Genomic DNA, 11,665 nt, shown 5'->3' with positions numbered 1-11,665 from the left:
GTTTACCGGTCCATAAAAGGCAACTGTCCAAAATAGAAATAAGTAACTATCAGAACAGTGTTTCTAAAGTACAAGTCATCTTTCCCTTATGCCACCTCCTCCTCCTTAATCATGGCATCCTCACTGGCATGGGTGGCCCTCTGTATCGGAACAGTAGCTCTTATACACAGTAGTCCTTCTCCCACACAAGCCATTGCTTCTAAAGTGGGGCCCGAGGCTGGGTCCTGCTCTCCACAGCTCACACCCAGCACTGCCCTGGTCCCGTCCCACTCCCTGTTATGTGTGGGTGAACTGGAGTCAGAAGGACAGAGGTCCAATTCTACTCCTCCCACGTGGTACCCATGTGATTGGGGTAAATTAAGCAACCTCTCTAGGCATTAGTGAAGATGTATGTGTGTTTATGATGAGAACTTTATTTTATATATTGTGTGGGCTATTACACACTGAATCCCAAAGGGTCAAATAATTTAATAATTTATATAGCAAAAAATGTATTTTAAAATGTCACCTAGATAATAGTAAACCTTCTAGCTGTATAATAGCTTATTGTTAAATTGATATGGTTAATTTTGAAAATACAGAAGAATACAATTTAAAGCATGACCTAGGCTAGGCGTGGTGGCTCACTCCTGTAATCCCAGCACTTTGGGAGGCTGAGGTGGGAGAATTGCTTCAGGCTAGGAGTTCAAGAGTAGCCTGAGCAATACAGTGAGAACCCATCTCTACACAAAGCAGAAAAAATTAGCTGGGCATTATGGCGTACACCTGCAGTCCCAGCTGCTCAGGAGGCTAAGCCCTGAGATCACTTGAGCCCAGGAGTTCAATGCTGCAATGAGCTATGATCATGCCACTGTGCTCCAGGCTGGATGACAGAGAAAGAAATTGTCTCTAAAAAATAAAAATACAAAATAAAAGAAAACCTTTAAGTAACACTTTTTTGGTGGCAGAGTTATTAAAATAGCTTTCTGCGCATTACAGTTCTTTACTATGGTCCTTTCCCATAACGTGTCTTTTATTCTGAAATAAATTCAAACATACAAAAACTTGCTAAAATAATAAATAGAATTTGTTTCTACTGATTACTTATTAGTAAATTGCATTCCTCACCATTTATAAACTCAGTCATTGATTTATGTAAGTATGGATTCATGGGGTTCCTATTTTTATACAAAGGGTGATAATCTGTTACTATCATTACTTGTTTCGATGCTCAAAATATTCCAGATTTGGCCATTAGATGCCCATTCAAGCTGGAATTTCCTGCCTTTTTGGCACAACAATATAGGTCAGGTTTATCTTATACTTTCTCTTCTACAGTTCTAAAATCAGCCATATTCCAAAAAGTTCTAGTTCCATTTAGTGCATACAGATATGTAGAAATCAACATCTGGGCACTAGGCATGCTCAGTGCACTCCAGGTGTTACTGCTCTTAGGTCATCTCAGTGGACAGAGGTGGGGAATAAATGTATGTATATGAGTATATTTTCAAATGTGTATATATCCCCATATTTACATCTAGATTTCTATATTATTGAAAATCTCAGTTCATATAAATTACCCCCAAGAGCAATCCAACACCACAGAGTTCATTCTACTTTCTCCCTTTCCCTATTTCTAACTTTCTCCAATAACTCCCATTATCATCAATATATTTAGTCATTGGGTCAGTATCCCTTCCATGTAACTCATTTCGATCACTGCTAAGGCCACCCTGTACAAACCCCTCCTCATCGTGCTTGTGCTCTGAGACCTGCTCTAGGCTACTGCCGTCCCTTCCTCCAGTGCATGTCCTCCTCCCCGCACCTGGCTGACATACCTGACACCGCTGTCCACCACCATCTCTCCCGTGTGCATTTTATTAGCTTACTACCTCCCTAAGTAATGCATGTCCGTGGCAAAAAGAGAAAATAAGCAGGAAAAATAGAATGAAGAAGAAAATAAAAAAATATGTGTAATCCCAGAATCCAGACACAACCGTTTTGAATATTTTGCCATAATTCCTCATTGTCCTAGTAAGGATTTCCCTGGACTCCATAACAGGCATATTCCCTGTAGTTAATTCTGTATGGTGCTTATGCTACATTGTATTTTTGCCATGTAATTAAATGTTCTTGCAAATTTACTAATGTATGTATGCCTAAATTTTGTTCTTTTCCAGTAACAACTTGTTGAGGAAATAAAATTAAATCATGCATGCAATGGTGCCTAATAAATGTAAATGTCCTTCATGATTATGTCATTTTATTATTGTGTGCCTGTGTTTCCCGCCAGCATGTGTCTAATTCATCTCTGTTCTCCTCATCTTTTTATCTTTTTACCCATCACAGATAGCACAATTAGCAACTTGTTTAAAATGGTATCATATCAGCATATTGTAAATGCCCAAGTTTCTCCTAGAAGAATCCATATATTATGATGAAACTGGACCCAGGAAGTCAGAAACGAGGGTTAAAGAACTAGCTCCACCAATGCCTACCTGTGTGACTAAGGGATCCATTCATTCTCACAGAGCTAAACTTCTCTCACTTGTCAAATACATGAAATAATCTCTCTTCTGTGTTACATGGCTGGGCAAGTATCCCAGTAGGATAGCAGGTATGAATTTGCTTTTGAAAGCATGAAAATTAGGACTATTAGATTTCAAACCCTTGGCCTGGATGAAAGGATACTTGGACCCTGTCTGTGGTACTACCACTAACCGGCCATCACTAACCCACCTGGTCAATTGCCTCAGCAGTAAAATGAGAGAACTGAGCTGAGTTTCTGGCAAAGTTCTTTGCAGCTCTATCTCCTATGATCTAATGATGTTATTTAGAAAATGAGGAACTAGGCTTCTGCCTTTCATGAAGCTGCCTGTTGCTTTGATGGATCAAACAGGAAGAATTTAAATGAGGAAAAGTAAATAGAAATATGCAGATTATGCACATGTAGTAATTCCACACCTGGTCATCTTTCCCAGGAGAAGGGAGACTGCTGCCCACACCTCATTCTTCCAGGGAGGCCGTCTTTAAAAAGTGCTACGCCAAGAGTGAGGAAAAGCCACTGTGTTCCAGAGATGGGGCTGTGGTGGAGAAACCATGTAGTCCTGTGGACATTTTGTTAAACCTTGGGATTCTTCAGGTTCTTATCCCTGTTCCACTTAACTGGTCCTCATTCCATCACACCTTCTGCAGCACTCCCCAGGCATACTGCTCAATTTCATTCTCAGTCAGAAAGACAGATGGTGAGAACACAACAGCTCCAATTTCCCCCTCTTTTTGGATCCACATTGTTTGCAATGTGACATCATAGCTCTGCCCATAAAAAGTGACAGCCATTCCCCCTCCCCTTGCATTGGAAATGGCCTCATGACTCGCACTGGCCAACAGAATGCAGTGGACGTGATGTTGTGCCCATATCCGTCTGAACCTTCAGAGGCCTGTGTGCTTCCATCCTGCCTCCTGGGACCTTAACCATCACCATGTGAACAAGCCAGGCTGGCTTGCTGGAGCATGAGAGATATCATGAAATGTGCATGTTGTCCAAGCTGAGGACATCCTAGATCAGCCTACGGCTAGCTGACCGCCCAGCCTCGATCGGAGAGAGCAAGAGAGCCCAGCCAAGATCAGCAGAGCCATGTATCTCACTAGTAGACATGTGAATGATAACATGATCTTTGTTTCAAGCCACAGAGTTTTGGACTGTTTGTTATATAGAAATACATTAACACATTGGCGTCAGATGGTGCACATATGCATCACTCAGGTTTTTGACTCACTCAAGTGAGTCCCGATGACGCATATGGGTGCCATTGAGATTTTCACACACCTGTCTTAAAATAAATGTATAAAAGGCTATAAAATGTTCAATTTCTCCTAAGAAACTTCATGACAGATGTTTCACAGATTAGAACAGTTAGACATGTGTGCAACTTTTGGTTGCATTTTGTGATTATTGTCCCCCAAACAGTGCATACATTAGGGCAGTAAGATAGGAGTTTGATGCTTGGGTTTTCTTTTGTAATCAAGGACAGCAGAGAAATCTATTTATAATAAAATGGGGTATCCAGTTACACTTGATGAAATGACTGTACATCCACAGGGCAAGAGTAAGATCTTTCAGAATTTTTTTGGCCTCTGCAACAGTTGCATGTGTTTATTGCTAAGTAGTGCTTTTTCCCGTTTTCCTGTTTGAATGCAAGAGTCCCTGCATTGTGTATGTTTGCTGGAGCGTTTGAGAGGACGAAGTATATGTGTGAGGACCCAAATGAAGGGTCAGGGTGCGTGTGATGACCTGAGTGAAAGTGTGCTTGTGTCTCTGCAAGGGCACAGACCAAAAGGCATTGCTTTTAAACAAAGGAGAGGTATGGTTGGTGTGAGTTAGTTGTTAGTCAGAGTTTGGGAATCATTCCCCCATATGCAGGTCAAGCGGGGATCCATATGCCCTGATGCCAATGTGTTAATTGATACATATGGAATGAAATCAGTGAGTCTTAAAGTGGAGAGGCCTTTTAATGGAAAAGTAAGTTACATTCTAGGTGTACTGGAGGGAACACTAGACTAGAAGTACAAAAACTGGACTCTTAGGTGCTGTTCTACCAATTGTTTGCCATATGATATTGGATAAAAAGTAACTCTCTTTTATTTTCAGTTGCCTTGTATTAAAAAAGGAGACACCACTCCATCTCCTGCCTAATTATTTACAATGGGTTGTTGTAAAGATTATATGAGATAATTTGCTTGCAAATCAAGTCTCTAATTAACAGGGTGTAACACAGTTCTCAGTAGGAAAGTACCAGTGAGTCACTGTGTGTAAGGTTCTTTTTTTTACTACTATAGTTAATACAGAGGAGAAAATTTTTTTTCAACAAGGGGCAGGAGGAAGCCACTACAAGGAAGAGGCTTCCATAATAGAAAGGAGAGGCATCCGTCATCACTTAGTCTATGGGATCCTTCTTCCTTTTAAAGCCATGGACATGTTATGAGACTCCTCTCATCAAAGGCGCAGCAAGCATTAGGCAAAGCATTTTTGTGGAATGCACAGAGGGTCACATTTCTAGCATTTCAGCATTTCATGGATGTGATACAGGAGAGGGACAAGGAAAAAATATAATAATTGAAATATACAGCTGAAACTTTTTGCTTTTTAATTTGAAACTATTACATTAATAGACAGGAAGACTGGAAGGAATTACGACATCTTATATCTACTTTTGGACTAGCAGTGACTTGTTCAATGTGAACAAAGGTGACATACAACCAGAGGAAGAAGGGCAAAGAGGTTATATTCAGAATCAGCCCACACAATCAGGGCAGCACAGCACAGTGGGAAAACAGGGGCTTCATAGCCATAAGGATAGAAGTTCAAACTGCATTTCCTCCCTTTCTGGCAATAGTGTCATCAGAAGCAAAATGATAGTGTTTCAGAAAATCAACACGTATTTTAAGTGAATGATAAGCAAAACTATAATGTATTCCACAGTGTGGGTTCTGTGTAGCATTGAGTTATTGTCAGTAGACACTGTTAGGAAGAACACAAGCTTTATTTTATGATAAATCTGGTTTTGACTGAGAACTAACTAGGTCATGAAATTTATGACTTAATTTTCATACTTCACTAAGCCTTAGTTTCCTTATCTGTAAGTGATGATAGCAATTCGAACCTTGTAGACTATACTAGAACAAATGCACCACAAAGGCAGTTTTTGTTTTGTTTTGTTTTGTTTTCTGTTTCATACATTCATTGTCACATCCTTAGGACTGAATGCTTGACACATAATACATGGCTAGGAAATATTTCTGAAATAAGGAAATGGGAAATTATTTGAAAAAAATTATGCAACATAGTAATTCAACACCTGGAACATACTAAAAATTTTTGTTATTGATTTTACAATGTTATGCATCAAAACTACACTTTTGAAATTGTTAGCTTACAAACACAGGAGAGAGTTTTCCCTGCATCCTTTTTCCTACTTTTCAAGTTGTTTACCATAAAAAAGTATTAAATAGATTTAAAATTTACAAAAAAGGAAAACGACTTATTCAATACATACTTATAGAGTAGAATCCAATCTAGTTAAGCCAGTGATGTTCAGGGTGGATAAATAATCCCTTTCCCTTGCCCTTCCCTCTATCCTTATTATAGATCAGCTCTGTTTCTATGTGAATGGCAGCTCTGTTTCTATAGAACATGGGAGATTTAAAAACTCAGTAAAGATGGCCGATGTCCCCCTCTTTGTGAGTGACAAGTGGGTCAGGGTCTCTGTCCCCACTGTGCTGCAGGGACAGCACAAGGGAAGCCAACATGTCCAGCGGAGGCCGGGAGAGCGTGGGAAGGAAGGGCAGGCTGAGCACTGCCCAGCCAGGGGCTCCTGGTGCAGCCACCATAGGGAGATGCAGGGGCACTGGGCGGGGCCATCTGAAGACATTCCAGCAAAAGCAGGGACTGCAGGGGGAAGAGCAGGGGAGGCTGCGAGAGGGATTCTGGACTCCCACACGCCTGTCTATTACAACTCACCTATTGAGAAAGGCAGAAAGGCTTCCCTTTTCTTAAACTGTCCATTTTCCAGAAAATGCTCAGGATTGAATGTGTCCGGGGTGGCCCATTCTGTGGGGTCCCTGTGCAGCGCAGTCAAATTGGTCATGATCATAGTCCCCTAGAAAAGGCAGCAAAGACTCAGACAGGGCTTGACCCATCCAACACACCCACAGAGGGCCAGTGGTCCTCGGGATTCTATACCAGGGCCTGACCCTGCCTCCCCAACTTACCCACAGTCTCATCAGCCCCCTCCCCCTCCCCAATACCACCACTTTGGATGGGACAGCTTACCAGTTGGACTAGATTTGCCTGCTGGGAATTTTACCACAAAAGTCTGGCTACATTTGAGTATAGAATAGACCTTCCCTACAGAGACAGGTCAGTGTAGGTCTTGGGCGGGGACGTGTATGCATGGATGGGAGAATAAGGCAACAGCTGCTCAGACCACATTCTACCATGAAGTGGTCAAGAAGTGCTAACTGGGGCAGCTCCACACAGGGAAGGGACATGTCATTCACCTGTTTTTCTCTTATACTCTTCCCTCCAACATCTGTACACTGTCCCCACTCCCCATAGGTTAGTAACAGCATCAGGTAGCCCAGTGAGAGGACCCCTCTCCAGCCAGGTACATACTAGCAAACCCAAGAAACCCCAGAGTGAGCCTTTCCCTCACTCTGCCTTCATCCAACTCATCAGTGAGACTGGTCCATTTTACTTTGAATTTCTCTTGATTCCGTCACCTGCGTTCCATGCCCACCACAACTGCCTTAGTCTAGGCTGCCACTTTCCTGTAACAGCCTCCTAGTTCTGTCCACATCCTCTTGCCCCTTTCAATCTGCTCCACGCCCTGAAAGCAGAGTGAGCCTGGAGCATGATCTAGTGACATCACCCCATGGGCTCAGGCCTCACACTCAGGACCCTTCAAAACCTTGTCATCACTCTCAGGGTGAAGCCCCTTCACCTGCCCCTGTCTTGGTGCCTCTCAGCCCCTGCCTGTGCTCCCTCTACGGTGGTCTACTTTCAGCTTGTCAAACACATCACGTGTCCTCTCATTTCAACGTCTTTAAATGCTGTTTGCCTAGCCAGGAAGGTTCCTCTTCCCCACTTGGTCTCTGACCTAACTAACTCGTAATCATCCTTTAATCCTCAACTCAAACCTCACTTCCTTCTGAAAGCCTTCCCTGAGCACTCCTGTCAGTCTGCACCTCTATAGAACCCAGTGAGTTCTTTCCTTAGGGCAGTCACCACGGTTGTAAGGATGCACTTGCATGACTATTTTCCTCACAGTTGTTCCAGACCTGAGCATTGCAGGTGCCTAATGAATATTTGTTGAATTAAAAAAGAATAATAACTGCCATTTTGAGTACTTTCCATACTAAGCACTGGGTTAAATGCTTTACATGCATGATCTCATTTTACCTTGTGAATCCTATGAGGTAGGTTTAAACACATTTTACAGATGAAGAAATTGAAGCTCTGAGAGGTTAAATGTCATGCCCAGAGTCCACAGTGGAGAGAGTGGCACTATGACTTGAACTAGGTCAATTTGATGTCAAAGGCATGGCTCTAGCCTCTGTAACATATACTTAATTTGATTTCTCAATTCCCAGGATGGTTGCTAAAGCTGACATTAAAAATCAGTGGTAGAAGAAGTCTGTTGAGCTAGGCTGGTTCCTTGGAATTAAATGAATTACTAGAAAAATGCAAACAGCACTTGGGGAATTTAGACCTCAGCCTTTATCCCCAAGATTGTCAATCAGTAAGGTAATAGTAAAGGGAAAGTTACCAAGCAGCATCCAATGGGCAAGCTCTTCTGTTTCAACATATTGACATCCTCCTCCAATATGACATACTTGGAGGGACTTAGACTGGAATAGAGCCACAGAGGCTGGCCAAAGTGGTGAGGAGGTAAGAGTAGGAACTGTAAAGGTACAGTGTGGATGGAAGATGCCAGAGGGCACAGGAGAGCTGTCTGCACAGATTATAAGAATGGCAGGAGGAGTGAGATCATAGTCCCTTTGTGAGGGCAGGATATTAACAGCAACCAGTTGAGAACATTGGAGGGAGATACTTCTAAAGTCAAAGAATAGTAACTCATGAGGAGGGAGCAGGGTGTAGCACAAAAAATCAGAATATATCTGTTTCTGGATCTCCAAATCTTGCCACTTCCTGGTTGAGAGATCAAGCAAACTTGATTTATCTGAGCCTTGACCTCCAATCCATAAAATGGGAATAACAGATTTGTACTGAGAACTGAGTAAGACTTTTTGAAAGAGGCTAGAGCCATGACACAGAATCAAGTGTTCACTCCTTTGTCTCCTTTCTAATAATTAATTCTGCACTCACTTGGATTGGATTCCTTGTGAGATAGGAAGTTCTCCATCATCAGGCTGTAAATAAAAGCTAGAACAATACCTGTGGGGATATTATGTTAGAAACACCAGCATGAATGTGATCTTGGCCTAGTTGGTGTCAAATGTCCTTTCACATTCTCACATTCTGTAACCCCAGGACTGTGAAGCAGAATTTTTCACAGTCTGGCCAGGACCCTAGTCCTGTGAGATGCTCTACCAAGGCAAAGGAAAGGCATCTGTGGCAAAGTCTGACCTAGAACTGCTGCCTGCTGTGCTCACAGAGACTCACAATACACTTGCTGTGCCCACAGAGACTCATGATACACATTAGCATCGTGAAAATGCTGAAAGCTCCACAGCAAAGGAAAGCCAGTCTTTGCCTAAGCACAGTTGGCCTGGAATCCTCCCTTCTCCACTCCCCACATACTTCTTAATATCTACTTAAACTAACATTCTAAAAGCCACACATGGAGGAAAAACTAGCATTATATTAGCTGTAATACAGCTTTTTCCCCATTTACATGTCTCCTCAGGATAAGAACACAAGTCACTTCTCAAGTTCATATTGCCACCTTCTCAAAGAGGGGCTTGAAGAACTGAGGCCGGGAGTGCCTACTTACCTTGGGCAGGTGGTACCCAGCCAAGGTGGTATCAGCTGTCACTTCCCGGGGCACGTTCAGGGGGAGGATGTTGCCCATTCTCTGCACCTCATGGATGACGGCATTGGTGTAGGGCATGGACTCCCGGGAAGCCATGCTGGGCTGCTGTCCCTGGCCAAGTACTCTGTCAATCTCAGCGTGTACTTTTTCTGGAAAAGAAGAAGTTTCATTATTTTTTAAACTTTTATGCTTTCTTCTAAAGATGTAGGCTTGCTCTCAAATATCTCAACTACTGTATTTCAATTAGTCACCAGACTGCAATGAAATAAAATGGTTCTCCTTCCTTCAAAGGGTATTTTTTAGAAAACTGCCTATTCCATAATTCTTTTGAGCCTGGCTCACCTAAGGAATGGAATATCCAGGATCAACATGTTCATAGAAGGATCTTGTCTTTGTCTATTCAGGCTGCTGGAATAAAATACCATTACCTGGGTGGCTTATAAACAACTGGAATTTATTTCTCACAGTTATGGAACCTGGGATGTACAAGATCAAGGCACTAGCAGATTCAGTGTCTGGTGAAGCCCCACTTTCTGTCATATAAATGGCAACTTTTCGCTGCTTCCTCACATGGTGGAAAGGGAAGGCAGCTCTGAGATTTTTTTTATAAGGACATGAATGCAAGGATGAGCTAATCACCTGCCAAAGGTTCCCACCTCCTAATACCATCATATGAGTGGTTAGTCTAAAACATATGAATTTTGTGGAAGGGGTGCAATACTGATACCATAGCAGAAATATAGACTGTAATTTTTCAAGGAGGTATATAAGAGTGGAAAGTGGGCCCTGGTGTATGAACAATGGGGTTGCAAACTCTTCCTCTACAACTTTACTGCCACAAGTTACTTAAACACTTTGAACCTTAGTTTCCCCATCTGATTAGTGAGGCTCAATCTACCTTCATCTTAAGGATGTTTTGGGATTCATGAACTGATTTAGATGAATACAAAACAAATGACAGAAAGCGGTGGCCATTCTCCACTATGTGTTTTTGTTTTTTTCTAAAGATTTTCCCTGGATACCTGGTTGTGCAGCTAAAGTGTACATTTCCCAGATTCCCTTGTGACTAAGTGTGACCATGGGACTCAGTTCTGGCCAATAGAATGTAAGCAAAAGTGATGATCAATCCTTGGAACAAGCCCTTAAGGGAAGGGTACGTGTTTCCCCTTTTTCCTTCCTACTGGTGGAAAGGCAGCCCTCCTGGGAGCCATCTTAGAGACAGCCAACAAGGGCATCATTCTAGACACAACAGCAACAAGTGAGAAGGTGTTGAAACCCTAAGTGCTTTACAAAGTCCAGATTAGATTTTTTTACCTGAGAGAGAAATAAACTTCTATCATTTTTTTCTGTTGATTATTTAGAAAACTTTTTACAGTGGGGTAAAATATACATAACATAAAATTTACCATTTTAGCCATTTTAAGTGTACAGTTCAGAAATGTTAAGTATATTCCCATTGTTACGCAAACATTCTGCGGACCTTTTTCATCTGGTAAAACTGAACCTCTATATCCAGTAAACAACTCCCCATTAACCCCCACCCTCTAGCCAGCACCATTCTACTTTCTGTTTCTATGAATTTCATACTCTAGACAACTCATGGAAGCGGGATCATACAGTATTGGTGTTTTGTAATCAGTCTAACTTAGCATGATATCCTGAAGGTTTATGCATGTTGTAGCTTGTGGAAATTCAGTGTCAGAATTTTCTTCTTTTTTAAGGCTGAATAATATTACACACTTTGCTTATCCATTCATCATCAGTCAACACTGGGTTGCTTCTTCCTCTTGACTATTGTGAACATTGTTGCTATGAACATGAGTGTAGACTTCTGTCATTTTAATTCATTGTTATTTTGGAAACTCTATTCCCAAACCAAATCTATACCCTATAAAAGTAGCTTTTAAACATTTTAAAAAATGTAATCCACAGTAAGAAGTGCATTTTACATCATTATTCAGTATGCAGATACATAAATATACACACATACAAAGCACACATTTATGCATCTATATGTGAAAGATATAAAATCCCATCAACACATTTAACCTTAGTACATGGGAAACACTCTGATCTTTTCTTTTCTATATTTATCTTAGGGAAAAAAGTTGGTCTTGATCAATTAAATTGAT

General features: G+C 41.6%; 1 protein-coding gene across 1 annotated transcript in view; it reads right to left on the bottom strand.

Moving 5' to 3' along the window:
* LOC123635587 (cytochrome P450 2J2-like) overlaps positions 1-11,665 on the bottom strand; it is a 36,891-nt gene that overhangs the window by 4,276 nt on the left and 20,950 nt on the right. The window contains exons 7-8 of the mRNA XM_045547896.1: positions 9,495-9,682; positions 6,500-6,638 (exon numbers count right to left, since the gene is read on the bottom strand). Of these exons, the coding sequence (XP_045403852.1) occupies positions 6,500-6,638; positions 9,495-9,682 (327 nt within the window). The remainder of the gene's footprint in view (positions 1-6,499; positions 6,639-9,494; positions 9,683-11,665) is intronic.

Source organism: Lemur catta, chromosome 3 (assembly GCF_020740605.2).
Source record: "Lemur catta isolate mLemCat1 chromosome 3, mLemCat1.pri, whole genome shotgun sequence".
NCBI lineage: Eukaryota > Metazoa > Chordata > Mammalia > Primates > Lemuridae > Lemur > Lemur catta.
Note: the sequence above shows the minus strand (reverse complement) of the source record. Positions and strands in the feature narration are given on the sequence as shown.